This window comes from Notothenia coriiceps, unplaced genomic scaffold (assembly GCF_000735185.1).
Source record: "Notothenia coriiceps isolate Sejong01 unplaced genomic scaffold, NC01 NC01_scaffold00029627, whole genome shotgun sequence".
NCBI classification, from domain to species: Eukaryota; Metazoa; Chordata; class Actinopteri; order Perciformes; family Nototheniidae; genus Notothenia; species Notothenia coriiceps.
In genome coordinates this window covers 19,698-39,195 of record NW_011362328.1, presented here as the reverse complement: position 1 = coordinate 39,195, position 19,498 = coordinate 19,698, and the positions used below count along the sequence as shown (strand labels likewise).

The window sequence follows — 19,498 nt, the reverse complement described above, 5'->3', positions numbered from 1 at the left end:
GCTTATATTAATAACTGTTCATCAATATTGGTCCGGGTATACAACACTGTATTTATGCAGCAGCTAGCTATATATGTATAATTATCTGGTTTTGCTGTTATTTTGTACAAAGTTACTTAAGCACAGTGCATGATGACATAGATACTAAACAGACACATTTTGTACACTTGAAGCACATGTATAAAACAGTTAATGGCATGATGTGGTCTTGTGATTGCCTACCTTGTGAGTATAATGTACCACCTGTCAAGCAAGGTACATCTATAAAAAGTGACTACTGTGGGCTTATTTGTATCAATCAATGCAAACAAAATATCAATGTTAATTAAAGCTGATACAAAGTTTTACAAATGGACAGAGATTAAACAGTTTGAGCTGCACATGCTTTTGCCTCAGATAAATATGCTACCGGTATTTTTTTGAATAGTTTAATAAAAACATGAATATTGCTGACAAGGTGGACATGTGTCCTCCAGGCCTACATATTAATTGTGGCACTGCTACAAATCTGTAATGTAAGATATTCACCACTTTTTCTGGCATGCAGTACAGGCTACACAGAGACACTGTCCATATAAGCTCTATAGTTCTTTGGTCTTTAGATATGATTTGTACAATGATTCAGCCTTTTCATACTCTACTTCAATGGTAACACAACTGCACATTTCCCATGTGTTAATATCAAAGCTAATACAACGTTTTCATTTTTGCAGAGACCCTTATAATGTGCCTGATAACCCCCTTAGGACCTCAGAGAGAACATAGCAAACTTTTGGACAAGCATACTTCGCCAACATGCAGAGGTGGTAAGTACAATAGAATGTTCATATTTCATATTGGTTTGGATTCATTCTACTCACTACAGCATGTTACTGGCATGCAATGTCATTTCCAAATCCTCCAAAAGAGTTTATATAATATACTTTATTGCTTGTAAAACAGGAGTTAACTTTATACACAGACAAAAGACACAGTGATGACAAGAATATTGACAGTAAATAAAGACAGGAATGAAAAGGCGCACATAAAAAAACCAATGGATTAAGCAAGGGCGGGCTCATTGTGTGAATGAAACACAGACACAATCCACACAGTTTACCAAAGCAATTGAACAATGAAAACCACACAAACTGTTTATCAGAATATTAAAAATATTTAAGTGTTGATGAGAGAACATTGTCCAATAATTTTGTTTATAAAAATAAACATGTCCCATGCTTTATACTTGTAATATACTCATTAAAATATATGTTTTGCTATTAGTCTCTATGTTACATTACTACTATAAATAAATGACCTTACAGACATGTTTTATCTTTTCCTTTTTACAAAATAGTGAAGAATTTGGATGAATCTTAATGTAACAGTTAAGGTTTTAAAAGTCTTTCTTATTCCCTCCAAATATGTTAGCCTACTATTTACATTTACAGTGTAGAACGATACATTACCATGAATATCATTTGCAAAACATTAACATATTGCCACCACGGCATTCCCTTTTGCCGGTTTCTCCACTTAAGAACTTGAACATTTTCTGTACAAACAGTTTTATCACCTTCAATGGCCAAAGTATCTGCCCCTCAAAGTCTTAATACGTGAAGGAAAACATGCAGTTCAGTGAAAGAGAAAAACACTGCATATGGTTATGGAAAATGCAACATTAACAGTGAAGGAAAAACTGTTAAAAGAGGGTGCTTGTAAACACATGTGTGTTCTGAAACCAAGAAAAGAAGTATAACAATGATGATATACTGACTTCTGGTAATTATTGAAGTTCAAACTCTGTGTGAAATGAAAAGTAATATATGGGGGAGGGAGATTTTTGCTCAATTGTTGAATAAGCACATTGTCACACACAGACCTATTATATAATAATACAAAAATATTATTAACACCAACAAAAATATGTAAGTGCCTCACATTTACAGAAGAACTAAGCAAAAAGTATATAGTTTTGCATTGAAACGACCCCCAAATCCCATTGATTTATAGAGTTTCTCAAATAATGAACATTTGAAAGTATGCATTGTGAGTAACATTTGTTTCCTACCACCAATTGACTGAGGCTGAATGTTTACATCTTAAACTATATATTTTTTAAACCTTTGACATTTAGTTTGAGGTTCATTGGAGATCCAAGTTACATCCCAGAGGACCGACCAGTACATCTATGCAATAAACTAAATCGCTTTTTTTATTTTTGGTATTGTGGCAGGTCAGTTGTCACTATACATTTGGTTTCTCAGCACTTTCTTTGAACAGTAAGTCCCGAATACAAGGTAGGCCTGTACAACTATAAAGCCTCTCTGGTTAATTTCCAGGAATAACAAGAGGATGAGACACAAAGAAGATTTCAAACAGGAAACAGATGTGTTAGTTTTATTAAAATACATAGAAAACTACTTTGTGTGTTTCTTATATATTTGCTAGATTGCACAATGTATAGCAGCACATAGAAAGCAAATTTGTTTATAATGTATCTGAAAACCTGAATAAAAACAAAGGATTTTTTCAAACTGGTAAGCTTTGAGGTGAGGTGAATTATGTAAAACTGACTGAGATTTTCTGCAGCAGAGTGAATAAAAAACACTTAATCCAACATTAAAAGATACATTTTCACTCATAGCTAATTTCAGAAGTTGTGCAAAATTCTAGTGATAAGCTTACTCACTTGCAAGTGGATGGCTGTAGATTAATCTGTGATTTAGGACAAGTGAAATACAAGTGAGCTATGGATCAGTGATGGTGTAAAATACACTGTGCGTTATTAAATACAGTGTGGGTATTCCTTCTCTAAAGCAGAGTGAGGTAACAGCACTCATTTCTGTATGGTGGATAAGACTGTGACTTGGGTCTCTGCTACATTGTCTGCCCTGAGCAGGTGTGTTTGATACCTGCACTGTTATAGTGAGAGAATGGGCCTCTGCCAGTCAATGTAGTTTTAAATGTCATACTTGTCTTTCAGCTTTTTGCATTTTCCAACACTGTCACTTACATTTGGACTCTTGTATCACTACGCCAGACATTGTCAACATAGCCAACAAAGATCTCCATTTTGCATTACAACAGTTAGAGAATTTAACAAACAAACACATCACCATCTAACCAACCAACGCTTTGGACTATGACATTTACAGAAGTCGCTACTTGACGAGATCTCTGAAGTATTTTCTGTCCAGAGGATACATATATTTTTTTGATGATTGAATATAATTTGTATAGTTCTCTTAATTCAATACATTGCAAATATATTCTTCACTTTTTTCTTCACAAAACTTTATATTATTTGCTAAGAAGACACAACTCAAATATACATTACATATAAAATATTATAATATAATGACATATCTTTTTTTGTGTGAACATTGATATGAGGTGATTAGCCCTGTATCACCCAGTCTGTTATAGGGTTCTTATTCCGTTGTGCATTAGTTTTTGTGTTTTTTTATATCTCAAAAAAAGTTCCATGAGGCTACCTCAGGGCCTGTAAACATGGGATGGAACAGCTGCATTGCAATTTTTTACTGAGGATGAGTCATTGCATGTCTTGTAAAAAATGTAAACAATAAACAAATAATGAATTTGGATAGAGTAGCCACCCACATTCTGGACTGTTTTGACGACATCCCTGCCAGGTGTATTCCTACTGGGCAGGTAGAGTTTTGATGGGTCGAGCGAGTGAGCTCATGTTATTGGTGTTGGAGGAAACGGGAGTGCTCACTGTCTTTGTTGGCAAGCTGCTTGAGTGTCCCATTGATTCTTCTGCTGCACGCAAAAGTAAAGTGTAGTTGATAGCTACTTCCTCAACTTTTCTTAACAGCTGTAGCCTTTGGGTTTCTGAACGAACTCCTCTGACCAATTTGATGAAGGTCTGAGTGAGTTCGCACAACACTTGAAAGCTGGCGGTGACAACAGCAAGCATACGTGTTGGACTTTTTTCAACACTCGCCACTCGTCGACAAGATGCTCTGAACTCTTTGAAGCGGACGGCCAGCTCCTGTTTGTACTCAGCAATCTGTGAGGGCTGAAGACGAGCCTCTCCCTCAGCTTGTGGGCTGTTACCACACTGACGCAGAATAGCAAGCAATTCATTAGCATCCAACTGGGCATTAAGGAAACCATCAGGCAAGCTGAAACTCTCCCCCTGTAGAGCCTGTACCCGTGCCAGGCTCCCTTCCAGTGTAACACAGGCTCTCAGGTCAATCTCTTGGTTATGTAGCTCTTCCTCTTCTTCTTCCTCCTCCTCCTCCTCCTCCACCTCTTCTTCTTCCGCACTGCAGTCCTCTGCATTAAGAACCTGGAGCGTTTTGCTTACTACAGGAAAGGTACGAGAGTCCAGCTCCATTCCGGGAAGGACCTGAAGGGGTATGGAGTATGAGAGCTCATCCTTCTCACTGCTTTCATCTGCTGCTTCACACTTTCTGTAGCAGAAACAAAACGAGCAGCATTTATCCTTGTCATCACTGTCTTCACTGGGCATGGTCAGCAGCACCTCGCTAGTCCCTTCTTTACTTTCACGCAGTAGCTCCTCGCCCTGAATGAAAAACACACCCTTTTTCCCCTTCCCCTCTGACTGGTGAGACTGAGTGTGGACTGGCTCTACTGGGGTAGGGAGCCTGAGTCCTGTGGCTCTCACTCTTTCCATCTCCTTCTCTAGACTCTTGGCTTTTGGCCTCACCTCAGCATACACAGGTGTGTTAGTGCTGTTATCCAGCTCTCCAATGCTATATCGCCTCTGGAGCTTCTTATATTGTGGAGCTCCTATGCAATCTGTTTGAGATGTACAAGTGGGCAAGCAGGAACCCTGCTCTCCTCTTGGCTCTCTTGACTCAAGGCTGGTAGAGCGTATTCGTGTGGTCTTTATCTCTAAGGTCTGAGGTCTCCTTGGAGCACCTTGGGTATGAGGTACTTTGGAGACGGCCGGAGGGGTTTTCGAAATAGGTCTTTCTCTGCCTCTGTGTTGCGTCTCTGTTGTGGATCCAACTGGTGTATCAGGTAGTCGCATGCCCCTACACATTCGCTTACAGTCACAGCTTCGTCGCTGCTCCCTGGAGATTCCTGGTGCTTTTAGGACAGGGCTGGTGCGGAGCTGGCAGGCACAAGGAGTGCCTGAGGGCACAGGCGAGGATCCCTGGGGAAAAAACTCTCCCTGGGATGACTTGGGTTTCAGCAGCTCTTCTAAGAACTCTAGCTCATACTGGCGGACTTTCTGCAACTGAGCCCTTCGCTCATCTGTTTCTCGCCGCATTCTAGCTGGGAACGTAGCTGAAAGAAGGTTCTTGAAGCTCAAGAAAGGGGCACTGCGTTGGGACTTTCCCTTACCACTGCTATGCTTCTTTGACTCTCTGGCTGGGAGAGTAGAGACCTTATCCACAAATGGGCTAGGTGTTGTTAGATCATCTAAAATAGGTAAGGATTTGATGGGGCATTTCTGTGACTCAGGGTGGGATTTGCCCTGGGCACCCTCAGTCTTACTTTCAATCGCCTCTTTTTTCTCTGTCTTAACAGGCAAACGAGGGGAGTGCTTGGTTTGAATTTGAGGACTTGGTTTTGCCAAACTAGCATCTGCTCCTACTCTCACTGAATTTTCTTTGCTGTTAGCAAGCTGAAGGCCTTTGGCCCGAAGACGCTCATCATCTGTGGGGGAGGAGGATTGAAACACCACAATCTTCTGAACCTGTGGGTCTTTTAGTCTTAGTTGAGGCCCAGGCTCTTGTTGCATTGGGCATGTGCAGAAAAGGTCGTCAACTGTCAAAAGTTCTGTAGAGCTTGAAGGCTTCATGGTCTCAATAGAGGCAGTCTTGGCATCTTGGCACATATTAGTGGGAGAAATCTTTGCAGAGGCAGTTCTGTCCACGGGTAGGAGGGTAGGTAAGGCTTTGTTACTAGGGTCTGTACTAAGAGATGCTGTCGTCTTCACCCTTATACCCTCAGAAAGCTTTTGGCTCAGTGTCTCCCCAGAAGAATTTGATAACTTCTGATCTTTACTGACTTGAGCTGTCAGGGAAGAGCTTGAGACTTTAAGTTCTTCAGGCGACTTAGAAGGGCAATCAGGGGTGTTTGCTTTGGTGGGCTCAGAGCTTGCTTTCTTTTCTGCTTTCTGTTCAGTCTGAGTCTCTTGGTTGCCTCCCTGCTCTGTCATTACACTGAGTACGGCAGAGTCTTTACTTGTACTGACTTTAAAGGGAACTGTCTTGCTGAGGATTACTTGCTTGGGTGGACAGCCAGCACGGATCTGACCCACAGAGAAGGCCCCAGTTCCTATGGTCTTTGCAGTGCAGCCAGGGATAGCCAGGGGAAAGTCACGGCGGCAGAGAATACGTTCTTTGTTGATGTGGTGAGCGAGCAGGTAGGCCTGGTTCTGGTTCTGCTTCATAGCCGTCATCATCTCAGAAACATCTGTCAATTCAGATGAGTTGGTCTCATGTCCCGAGTCCAATGATGACTCAGGTGTGATGGCAGCTAAGACAATCAGCCCTGTAGAGGAAGGCATCACAGTATAAAGTTAGGATAATCAAGAAACAACAAATGACTGATAATAACTCAAAAATAGTAATATGCTTTAATATTATTTCACTGTAGTCAATTAGTTATCAAACCAGAAATGTGCAGTTGAATGGATTCATCCTAATCACAAGAGACCAAAACTCATTTTGGAATAGTTTTAATCTGTTCTGGAAATTAATCCTTCAGGGTCAGATTTATTATGCCCTTCCAGACTGAACTATGCACCAGTGGGCTTGCCTCACACAACCTAAAAGAACTGCAGTTCTTTCATGCATATGTGTGTGGGTGCTTGAGTATTAAGACTAGCAAATTGCCAGAATGAATAATAATTTTTTGGATTGACAAAAGGGGTTAGTTTTTGCAAACATGGACTTGCAATGTCTTTAAGACGCACAACATTCTGTAACACTCATATGTTGTTGTTGATTTCTTATTAAATAATATTTTCATCATCATTTTAATATTATTTTTGTTTGGTCAAATGTAATATCCTGTACAGTAGGAAATTGTCTTGAACCTTTTACCTCTTCTAGTTGTACTACTTGTATTGCATTGTAACCAGACTACAGTATGTTCCTGCCATTTCACAAGATAATAAAAGATGAAGTACTGCAATATTTCTCCATAATATAATAAAAAAACAAGGCATGACTGAGGCTGTTGACCTGCAGTCTGTGTGGGCTGTTGAGGATGATGGGGGAAGTCCTCAGAGGCTGCCAAAGCCTCTAGGGCCTGTAAGGTGGACACTAGAGCATCATCAAGCTCCTGGGCATGATCTCGGACTGTTCTTGTGGCGACATTATCAATTAATGTCACAGGCACATCTTCCTTGGTTTGTGCGGGCTTTCCAGAGGCGACCCCTGGGCCGGCACTGGCTCGAGCCCTCCTCCCTCTCCTTTGGTCATCCTCATCTGAACTGTTGTCCCTGAAGCCAGGTGGTGGGGCAGCAATAGCAGATGGTGGTTGTTGAAGTTTCTCTCCAACGCATTCAGCCTCATCCTCCTCTTCATTCCCTGGAGGTGGTAAGTGGATAAGGTCAACAGCACCTCCATCTCTGGAGGCACACGCACTGGAGCAGTGTTTCCCCGAGCTCCCGCTGCTGTTCACTGCTGGTGACAGACCCTCTGCCTTATGCCTGGCTTTGCAGGAGTCACAGAAGTATCGTGAGGCTTTCTGGGATTGACTCATTGTTTGGGATCGTATTCTGAATCCTGCATTCTCCCCTACTGGGCTCTCTAAAACCCCTGATATTTCCTCTGTACTCTGCTGGGTTGGGTCTGACTTGGTGCGAGGCCGCCCAGGGGGCTCATGGGAAATAAAGTTTTCATTTATGTCCATTTCAGCTTCGGCATGTATTTGGAGCTCTTGAAATTGTTGATGTTCTCGAAGGTGGACGTGACACAGGCCTAGATGCTGAGGCTCGGCCGGAAGTAGGGCCCTTGAAGACCCAGGCTCCCTGTGTGAGCTTTCCCTCTCATCCCCTCGCCGCCCTCCACTTGGCAGGCTGGTAGCCACAGAACGTGGGTGAGCATGGTGGGAGCTTCTGTAATCTGAGGATAGAATTGTCAGAGCAGTGGAAAGTTTGAGGTGTTAAAAAGTAGTGGGGATAGAGAAGATCCAGATGGGAAAGCAGATGCGACAGCTGGTGGTCACATGGTGATTTCGCAGAGATGGATGTTGAAAGTTGACGTTTTTTGAGGTTGGAGGGTTTGATTCTGGTGGAATGTGATGGTATGATGATCCTTCCTTATGTGGACTACACGTTGAGACAGCAGATGGCAGAAGATATGTTTATGTTGACACTACTAAAAAATAAATGGTATACTAGCACAATGGGATTATAGTTGCACTTTGTTGCACAACCCTGATTGTACGATGAGAAAAAAATATCCTTGAAAAATGTAAGAATGCAGTTAAAAAAACAAAATAACTTAACATCTATAATGTGTTTATAACTTGGGAAACAATTATATGAAGTTTCCCATTCCAATGAATCAAGACTGAGATGGGATGAGAGACATCAGAGGGCACCATGGGATGGTAGTTCCAGGATAACCTGGTTACTAATGATCTCAGCCAGTGACAAAGCAGTTCAATGTCCATGGAGACTGAACATAAAATTAAGATACCAAATATTGCCATACAATACCAAATATTGCAATACATGCAGTATGAGGCTGACAGATAGTCACGTATACAACTCTAAATGGGTGATGATTGTTTCATTAAAAGCTTTTTATATATTTTTTTTGTCAATTCTTTCACATGCGATGAATATTGCCCAATCAGAGCCTGTGATCAAAATGCTCCCCTACTAGTCAAAAAACCCTTCAGACATACCTGCTTTGGTCAGCTGAGACTGACCAGGAGTCCTGAAGTAGATGGTCCGTTTAGGGTCTACAAACAGCTTGAAGTAGCCAGAGATCAGGCATGCAAAGTTACTGGCTTCAGGCCATTCCATGAGTAGGACCAGGGGCTGCAGGGGGTGGTAGGGAGGGGAATTAGGAGACTATTTAGGGAACAGGCAATGAGCATTGCCTGTTCATTTTGTAATAACTTGATACAAATTGAATATATTCAACTCTTTTTAGCAATCATTTTAGCATTTTAAGGTAAGTCAATTACACATTTTCAATGCTACAAAGTGTTGTGTCTTGTCATTGTCAGATGCAATGTAGTGTGAGTGTTTAGAGACTGTGTTGTAATACCTTGGCCTCATGGATTGTCACCTCCACACGAGCCACTCCCTGGTTCTCTCGGTAGAGCTGGACCTTGGCAACCCTACTAAACTCAGTCAGAACTGTCGTTAGGTTGTTTTTCAGGTCAATAACATGACTAATGCCATGTCGAGGACCCACCAGTAGTGATGTTGCTGATTGTTTCTCATCCTGTAGAAGAATACAAGGGGTTTACTATTAATTGCCTTTATTTATTGCAGTATATTGGAAATATCACATAATGCTTTATACATGTAATGTTAGGACAATTCCTAAAATGTTACACAAGTGCATTTATTAAACAAGCTCTTTGTTGAACAACATGTACAGTTTCAAAGACAAGGATAATTAGTGATGCAGAGAATTTAGTAGAAGAGATAAATGTGTATTCCTGTGCACAAAGACATGTATTACCAGTCCAACAGTGTTGAACAGTATTCCACCAAAAGGCGGGAGGTCGTTGAGCACACGGATGTACTGCAGCTTTCCTTGGAGAGGAGGGACCTGTCAACAGAATGATAAACAAGAAATGCTCATCTTTGAAATAGAAATGATCCTCCAGCTCTTCCAAAGTCCTCCTGGGGGCGCTGTTGAGCCACAGATGTGGATCAAAAGTCTTATGCAACAGTTTCCTCTATAAAGATGAGTGCCTTGCTACCCTAATAAACATTACTACTTATCAAGCATGCAATTAAATACATTAAAAATCTTTTTAATTAAAATCTTAATAGTATTTAAAGGGTACGAATTTGCAATGCTTGCAAAAAGACTCCACAAAAACATTGCCTAAATATTTCAAATATGGAACTTGTTATGAACAAACCTTGTTGCCTGATGGTGGAGGATGCTGATAGGTTTTTAGCAACTGAGACAGGCTCTTGCACACATTTTTCTCTTTGACCGTTGGAAGCAAAGTAAGGGGCAGGAAAGGCTCTAGTCCCCACTCTTTCCTGTCACGAGCAAAGGGAAAGAGGGATGAGTATACTCACAAGAGAAAAACAACACCGGAGTAGTTGGTCATAGTCCGGGGAACATGTCGCAACTCAGGAGACAAAGGGTTTAATCGTCCCTTGGGAAGACACAGTGAGCCAAGCTTACATCCTCTTCGGCTCCTTGCTTGACATAGCCACCTCAAATCTATTACAGACACAGTGGATCTGTTCTTCTTCAGTTGCTGTGATGGCAGAAACTAATTACTAGCCAGGTTGAGGTTTTGAAGAATAAATGAGCAAATAGACGGAGCTTCGTAATTTCACAAAGCAATGGATTTGCTGCTCTCATAACGACCCGGGGAAAATGATCCTTGAGCTATTTGAGTTTCTTTTCATCACTATTGGGATTAATTATTCATCATTGAGACATTATTTAATGAACTTCATTGTGGACAATATATGGTTCACATAATGATGTAAATGCTATATATCACCTTTTTGTCTGTGATTCCTCATAAATTCATTTGAAGCCTAATTGATTTTGTGGACTTACTCGACATGCTTGAGAGAGATCTTCTGATTGGGCCGCGCGGAGGACACAGTGATGTAGATATGGAGGGCAGCCAATCGTAACGTGATGTCAGATTTCCAGTCCATGCCGAAGCGCTCCTTGATGACGTCATTCCGACTCTGTTAGGGCAGGTTGAAATGCTGTTTTGTACACAGTTGATCGCAAATTGGAACAGTTATGCAATTCAAAGCATTATTTTGTAATGACTGGGAAAGCTCATGAGTTCAAAGATTGTAGGATTTTTAAGATATTGTGAAAGCATTTCTTGTATAGCTTTACAAAAGGGCATTGTGTCTATTGCCCTACATTTTTTATCTGTAAAATCAGGCAGAGCCGTTGCCCTTCAAAAAGACAGCTCTCACACAGTGTCATAAGATTGAATGAAAACCTTTAAAATCCACACTTAATCCAGTGATTTACCTGTATATAGAGGTACTCAAATGCAGTGGGATCTCTTCTCAGGAGGTCTGCAGGGTCCTTGGGGAAGAAGCAGATGCGGAACAGACACTTCATCCCTTGGAAGTATGTTCTATGCACCACCTGAAGGAATAAGAATGAGTATAGGTGAACAGGGCAGCCTACATTTATTAATATCAAAAATATAACTACAAAAAACGAATGAGCTACAACAAACGATACAACAGGAAATGTGATTTGCATCCAGAATCTCACTTTCATCGGGCAAACTCATGACAATGTGACCGCTTGTTAATCCGACCAATAGAGGGGCAGTAGAGCCACACCACACGCAGAATTGAGCCCTTACAACATTTTTATAAACATATATATTTTTGTATTTACAATAGCATCGGTTTGTGGTTACTGCTTTCAAAAGGTTCATTTGGCAATCACAGATTTGATTTGATTCACACATATTTGACTCTAATTTGCCTGTGTTGTGTGTCTTACATGTGTCAGAGGCTGGTTGTCCTGCAGCAGATGCAACCTCTGATTCTGGTCAAGACCACCGGCCTCCAGCACCAAGGCAAAGTGCTCGATGTAGCGCAGAGAGAGGCGGTCCTGCAGGGAGGAGATCACATCCTGCAAGAGGAGACATGGAGAATGATTCAAAAACATTTCCACGGTAAGATTACATTCTACGACAACAACGTTTTTTTTGTTGTAAGTATGGGGGTTAGTTTTGCCGTGAATTCACCAGTGTTTGTGTACAGTAGTGTGTCAAATTGAGATCTGTTTTGGCTCTTTCCTATTATATCAGATTTGTCATGTTATGCTATGGAGAGTTTCCAGAGTTATAATTTACTCTGCATCCTTTTTAAGAAAATCATGTCTGCACAACGGGAGTGTTACGGGCAAACGTTTGCTCTTTTGCAGGCAGAGAACATTGTCTGAAGGGAAATTCACAGTTCATCACATTCTTATCCAGGCCTGACGTTTCATCATTTATTTGCCCTCCATTAGAGGGATGGATATAAAATAAGACTCTAATGTAGGGATATGTTTTGTAGTTTGGGTTTGAGTCTCAGTGTGGATGCTCATTAAGAGCTGAAAAATATGTAATAATTTGGTTTGCTCCCAATCAATTGAATTGGCCTTTTTTTATGTGAGCTAAACTACAGCTGTCTCCGAATATGCAGTTTCAACAGTATTGACCTGTGTGGTTTGCTTTAAAAGACTCCTGGGGAGGTTACAGAATGCGATAGATTGCAGCCTAAAAATAGTGCATGAAAGCTTCTTTAGTTGACACTCAGTCTAATTAACTTTACTACTGGGCATCCTATTGTGCTTTTTTTATCATCGATCTTGGCCTTCTTATTATGCTGAAATTCCATTTAATTAGGCCCACACTTAGCTTCCTCCATCTCTACTTTAAAGTGCTGCTTTATTTCTCCTGTTTTTCCCGTCACTTTGCCCCATGAGCACTGGAGATATTTCTGAAATCTAATAGAGTCTGTATAATGAGTCCGTCACACTCATCTTAGAGGCTGACATAGAGACAGAAATGACCTCCGTCTGACTGAATTCATTACGGTGAAGTTTCTCAAAATGAAAGCTCTTTTTTTTCTTTTCTTGTCAGATCAATTCAAAACATCATTTTGATATTTGTCTTGAGCTATTTATCCTTATCGTGTCCCAGACGTTGGTGATATGCAGAAATCACATGGACTTTGGTTTGAATTATAATTAATCCACATGATGTTTTTGATTAATGATTATATTATTTCAAAAGCAATTCCATAATATATCATGGAAAAGAAACCAAAAATGTACACCAGTAGGCTCTTTTTTGTTTATTTATAATATGAGGCTTCATTTTAAACATACAGTAATTGTTTTTGCCATCTGGGCGCAGCAAGCTAGGCTGTAACCTTAACATATTATCACCTTTTTATTTGATTTTCAGAAAAAACACTTTACTTCTAGCTCTGATTTGGTCCTGAGAAATCTAGCTGCTTCTAAATGCTCCACCGGTTCACCAGCTTCTCTCTAACTTTGCCATTTGGTGCTGGGCAGTTGAAGTAGTATGTATTTCCCGTGTGTGCAAATCTGTAGTGAATACATACCCTAACAGTGGTTCGGCTATCAAATGTAAAGGACTTAATCTGTCCATTCTCCAAGAACACCTTCAACACATTTGGTATGAGTAGCAAGGAGTCGTCCTTGAGCATTGTCTGGAAAAGATGGAGGAAGAAATCAGCTTTTGTAGTTAACAAATAGATGGTACAAGTGAGGACAAAGAATATTACTTACAATACAAACACAATATGCCTTTCGCTATTGAGGCAACAACAAGATACAAAAATAGAAACTAAAAATAAATACTTTTTTTTTCTTGATTGTGACGGAACAAAGAAGAGATGAGGGGACATGCTTCAACTGATCTTTTGAACGTGTGAGAAAGAGCAAAACTGTGCCTTAGGATGCCCACCCCCATGCATCGTATCAGCATCAAAGAAGAGCTTATTCAATTTCTCCAGTCTATCAATTCACTGTGCAAGCAATGCAGGGCAAATTGAATGCGATTGAAAGCACGCATAACAGAGTTTTGTGAGGGGAGGCATAAGAGGAGAGGCTCGATTCAAGGTTACTGCTTTTACTCAAATTGTTGGAAGAAAAGTTATGATATGCAGTTCAGTTCATTCTCGCTAAAATGGGATGTGACGGTCATTCTCTCCTGATTTTTTAATCTTGCTGAGGGCTTTTTAACAACATTACTCAGTTCCTATTATGTAGTTTGAAAGGAACACAGTTGTGATCAGAGAGAAGGAAGGTATCCTAATGTAATATGATCGGCCTAAGGGTTGTAATGTGACACAGCAAGGATAAAGCCCAGATGAAATCATCCATGATTTCAGGCCAAAAGAAAATCACTCCCTATATTTGTTTGTTTTATTTTTTTTGTATGTGATGGTTGGATTTGTAAGAACAGAAGGGAAGACATTACTTATGAAAGTAAAGGGATGTGGATTCATTGCAACAACATATCTCAGAGAATGCACTGTGTCGAAATGGAGAGCTGTGTCCACAGCAGATGCCCGGCAGTCTGTTTTTGGAGAACTTAAGTATTCAGAAGGCTACACAAGCTGTTCTTTTGTGCAGATTGGAAGTGAACAGATCTTTCTCTATACTACAGAATTAAAGCGAGGGTGAACCAATGACGACACGGCACACACAGGTCTATCACTTTCTTTGACAGGCCTCTACCTATGTTCTTATTGTGAGGGTGAGCTGCAGCCAATTTCTAACATACAGGGAACGTGTTAAGAGAATCAAATCCCAGCTCAATGCCATGGCCTCATCTCTTCCCCTCTTTCCTTTTCCCAATAAACACCACGCTAGCTGTTTAACACTGATAAGTCTTCAAGTGATCAATAGCAGCCTCTAAATGTCTTGCCATGCGTTGAGCCGTGGTGGCTGAAACACCTGATGACTTTTATCAGGTAATCGATGTGTACAGTGTCTTGCTTCATACATATTTATTCCTTTATGTCTTCATCACACATTGGGAGAAAGTGAAACCCAAGTAACAAAAGAGATGTATTCAGCTTGTTGATACGTCATTTAAGTAAATTGGGATCCTTATAGCTCTGCCCTGTGCGTTTAGGTAAGAGTGGACACCAACTGTAAAACATTTCAAATGCCTTTAAAAAAGAGGAGGAATTCAAATCAGTCAGCGGAGCAATTTATTCGAGACCAAACCACTGGACCAAAGGCTCACTCAGACACACACAGGAGAGGATGGAGAGAGGATACTGGAGGCTTTTGCTGATCAAACAAAATAAATGCACAGTGGGAGATAGAGGGACAGGGCAACAGCATGAGATTGCATGCACATGTCACAGGGAGACACGAGTAGCTGAACTTACTGAGTCTGGGTCGCTGATGGACACTTGCTCTGAAAAGCGCACTTTAGGCGGGTTGGTTCGCAGGCGGGCCTTTTTGGCTGCACTTATGAAGGCAGACTTAGGTGACTGAGGATAAACAGAGAGAGAGGAACTATTGAAACAGCTTGAAAGAAGAGACATAAATGAGAGAAAAGCCCCTGTGACTGACAGCGCTAAAGAGACGTGTGTCGGCTAATGCTGCTGCAATGCGACAACCTACTACATGAAACTCAACCTCTAAAAGTTTGAGTAGTTTTTCATTGCAGTGCTTGTTGGTCTGAGCACAATTAAGATGTAATAGACAACAGATAGATAGGAACTGCTGCAAAACTCATATTAATACAAAAATAAATATAGGTAACTAAATACAAAATTGTATTTGACTTTATTTGGATATTAATATTGTTTTTTCCTCTTCTAAAAATATCCAATTCAGTTAGTAAATGAAATACTCTATTTCTGTTTCCTTAACATGGCTGGCTGCACATACACCTTGTGTATGTGTGATGGAGCTATTCTGAAAGGGTTTCCTAGAAAAGAAGTTACTGTAATGTATAGGCCTGGTCATGCATATTAATGTGCTTCTTACGGTCTACACTACAGGCATCAAAAAATGCTTTCAACGCTTCGCCCATTCACTTGAATGGGGTGACGTAGAAGATTTTTAATCTTCGCCGAACTGCATTGTGGGGAGCATGGCATGGCTTTGCAAGCATCACGAGCATCTATCGGCATCAAAAGTTGAACAATGTTCAACTTTTGAGGCTCGATGCTTGGCCTCAGCCAATCAAATCCCGTTTATGCAAATCCCACCAGTGCAAGCGCAGCCAATCAAACCACGTGCAAGCTGGGAGAGCCAGACCGCAGTTCATTTCCTCATATTCCAAACGAGATATTACGGTAGCAAATCACCCGGTTCTTTACGACCGGAACTATTTACCGGGATACAAACCGGAGGAACCAGGCATGGAGGGAGGTGGCAGAGACAGTGGGTGAAACTGATCGTTTTTTCGCCTGTTTGGAGAGTTTATATCCAGTTTACTTCGTTTTAACATTGCTATTGCTTTGTATGTCGGGGGCGGGAGATTTATGTGATTGGTTGTTCGCAAAAAATCGCCAAGCTTCAGACACGCCCAGCTTCAAGATTTTTTCATGCCTGTAGTGTAGACGGGCCGTTAGGGTTTCTTACAGCTGGAACATAACACCGATAATGTTTGTGTGATTCAGAGCGACAGGGAAAGTATTAAGACCGATGAAGAGTACGAGAAATCTCAAGGGAGAGGAGCATGAAAGAGAGTGAGTGTCCCAGTATACTACCTGATGGGGCTGCAGCACAGCGAGAAGTATAGTGTCTTTGCAGCGTCTGTGGAAAGACAAAAGAGAGTGGAGTGTGTTAGATAACACCACGGAGAGCATTGTTTTGGAGAGCTCCTCCAGGTTTATATCTGCCCTTTCTTCGCTGCCCTTCAGCTGGAGAAGGACTGTCTGATCCACATATTTGTGTTGATGTAACACATCACCAGCAATAGGAAACAGCTTGTTCCTTTTGATTCACCCCCTTAACCCATATCCTCTTCACTATTACTTTCACTTTCCCGTGTTGCTGCTCCCCTCCCCCTCCCGCCCTCCTGGGACAGTAAAGGATGTTACCTTACAAGGTCTATGACTCTCTCTCGGGGCGCGTCGCTCACCGTCTCTTCGTTAATGGCCAAGATCTGGTCTCCTGGGAGAAGCTTGCCAAAGGAGGGGCCGTCTGCATATGAGAAGGGACAGCATGCCAAGTCACATACATGCAGTTAAAAGGAAATTGGAGTTAATTGGAGTCTTCATGTGATCCCTCTCTCACACACAAACACACACACACACACACACACACACACACACACACACACACACACACACACACACACACTAACCAGCAGAGACGGAGCGTACAATGACAGGCCTCTGGCTGCCTGCAACGAAGCCGAAGCCTTGGGTCGGGTGGCGCTGTATGGTGACCTGTCGAGCTGAGGCAGGACTCAGGGTACCACTGTCCGTACCATGTTGGCTCGCCTCTAACATTGCAGAGCTGCAGAGTATACAAAACACAGATTTTGAAATAAAAGAATAAAACATATTCTTGGAAATCCCAAAGGAATTTGCTGTGACAAGTGTCAGGGTCATGTGTAGCACACTGTACCTGTCACATGCGTTCGTGTGTCCATCCTGGACCTTGGCCATCCCCTGAGAGGAGGGATCAGCATGGGACAGGGTCGCACTGCAATGGTCTCTTTCTGCTTTGCAATCATTCACCTGGACAAAAGAAAGGAGAAGACAAGGGATGCAAGGACATAAATAAGTGACCCTGCTTTCTCCACAGCATGCGAAAATTCCCTTTGTAGCATTTTCAAAGTTACAATCGCAGAAGCACACTGTCGCACAAAACAAACATACAGATCTTTTAAGATTATAACCCTCCAATGTCAACACGTCGGCTCCTCACAAAATCCTGCAATCCCGTGAAGAATCTCACAGAGCACAAGTACAAATGTAGTTATTTGTATTGCTAAAAGCACCTGACATTGGAGGCCTGCCTTTAGAAGAGGTGCAATTACCAAGGACCTATGACATAATGCACATAGAGCATGTCTAACAGAGAAGTGTTTGAGTCTGCCAGCCTCTCTAAGTGTGGACCAAGCTACTGCTGTGAACCACACATGCTCTTTTACAGATGCCTGTGTGGGAGGCAGTGAAAGCAAGATTACTGAAAGACTGTGAGTGAGTGAGTGTGTATGTGACACGTGGGTTTCTGGGTTTGTTGCAGAAAAATCACTGGAAAAAAGATTGAAAAGGATTGTGTGAGAGCCAGATATTTATGCTCATAACTGTGATCTAGGACTCTGATGATTACTGACTAAAGATGAGACACCAATTGTGATGTAAATGGTGCAGATGGGCTAAAACAGAAAGACACATATAGCGGTGCTGTTGTTATGCAGGGGTACACTGTTGAGAGCAAACACCACGCTAAGTGGCACGGGCAGAGAACAAACGGCCAGGAACAGGAGGCTGAGGCACATTAGTCAATAGCTTAGATTCATATTCTTGTCACTTGTTTCTGATTAGAGTGGCTTATGGGGAAGCATGGCTCATTTACAATTCCAGTGAGGCATTACTGATCTCTACCTTGTATCATGGTATCAGATGAGGGTTGATGCGTCACAGATAGGCTTCATATTGAGCTCAGTCCATGACTAAAAAGCCATTACTTTACGTGTGCTTTGAATTACAATTGTGATAATCATTTCAAAAGATTAGAATTGAGTAAAAATGTCTCTATTCAATATTCAGTTGACTTACTAAGGATCCAAGGTGCACAGTGTTGACAAATTACGCGGCACCAGTTGGTTTTGCCTATGAAAAAGATAAGATGTTTTTGATTGAGAATGATTATTTTCTCCTTTGACTCTTCCAATGGATTCCGACAGAGCATTTCTCTCCCCATTTATTCTCCTCCGTGCTGTCCTTCTAATGTCTTCCTCTTTCCTACCATCTGTCTGCCTCTCCATATTCTGGAAGGACATTCTGTTGGATTTACAAGGAGGTGCCAGTGACTAGTCGTTTATCAGGTGTCTGTTATTATGAATGTGACTAACTCCTCAGCATCTCTTCCCAAATTCAAAGGAGACAATACATGACCTTGTTATGAATATCTTCTAACCCCACCTTGTCTATTAATTACAAAGCCATTATTGTATTTCCATAGTTCCCTAGTCTTTTTTGTACGTGTCAAAGCTAAATGGGAAAACTGAAATATAGCCACCAAAATCGTCTTTATTCAAGCCTACGTAACAGTTAATGAATCAGAGGAATATGTCCTCCTTGGTCTGTTTCTGTCCACATCCTCTGAGGATGCCACACAGGATTTACAGCTTTGAATTCTTCACTTAATATACAGATAAGTTTTGGCGTTCAGAATAAGAGATGAGAAGGAAGTGAACACGGGAAATAAACGAAGATAGCCGTGGGGTGCTGGTGGGGTTTTCATTTCTGCAAAGATAAACAGCCATTCCACAGAGGGGCAGACCTTTGGTCGGGAGAGGACACCGAGGAATTCTGTCAAGAAATGAACCCCAAGGGCATCGGCAGGCCCGCACGTTGCTATGGCTACAGCGCTCGGTAGCTTGTTGAAGCTCGGGTGCATGGAGGGATAGTGGGTGGATTAGAATAGTGATGTGGCTACTATGAGAGAGAGAGAGAGAGGGCTAGCCAGACGCTATTCCATCATCCTGCAGCCACTATGGCAAGATGCCAATATTTCGTCGGGCGCAAGAGGTCAGGGTGTCAGATACCTGCTCTGCTCCAGAGTCCCAGTCTGTAGCGGCTCACCAGGCCACAGGGTCTGGGAAGAATGACCTTTTACGTATAAACCTCCCAGTCTTG

At 41.6% G+C, this 19,498-nt stretch overlaps 1 protein-coding gene across 1 annotated transcript; it reads right to left on the bottom strand.

The window, feature by feature from the left end:
- Positions 1 to 935: 935 nt before the first annotated feature.
- frmpd3 (FERM and PDZ domain containing 3) lies at positions 936 to 17,362 on the bottom strand. The gene is made up of 15 exons (XM_010786829.1): positions 17,256 to 17,362; positions 16,990 to 17,144; positions 16,724 to 16,826; positions 16,391 to 16,436; positions 15,056 to 15,160; positions 13,253 to 13,360; positions 11,637 to 11,768; positions 11,148 to 11,267; positions 10,710 to 10,846; positions 10,048 to 10,174; positions 9,639 to 9,728; positions 9,216 to 9,395; positions 8,848 to 8,983; positions 7,173 to 8,057; positions 936 to 6,477 (listed from the first exon to the last, which is right to left on the bottom strand). The coding sequence occupies exons 1-15, from the start codon at positions 17,294 to 17,296 to the stop codon at positions 3,644 to 3,646; spliced, it is 5,199 nt and encodes a 1,732-aa protein (XP_010785131.1). The 5' UTR covers positions 17,297 to 17,362; the 3' UTR covers positions 936 to 3,643.
- Between the last annotated feature and the right edge of the window lie 2,136 nt (positions 17,363 to 19,498).

What these genes read in the sequence shown, in the direction of transcription:
- frmpd3 (XM_010786829.1), bottom strand. Translation starts at nt 17,296, where the DNA reads ATGGCCAAGGTCCAGGATGGACACACGAACGCATGTGACAG. An exon ending in TGTACGCTCCGTCTCTGCTG is followed by an intron (nt 16,827 to 16,989) that starts GTTAGTGTGTGT and finishes TCTCATATGCAG; the next exon opens with ACGGCCCCTCCTTTGGCAAG. An exon ending in AGAGTCATAGACCTTGTAAG is followed by an intron (nt 16,437 to 16,723) that starts GTAACATCCTTT and finishes GTCTTTCCACAG; the next exon opens with ACGCTGCAAAGACACTATAC.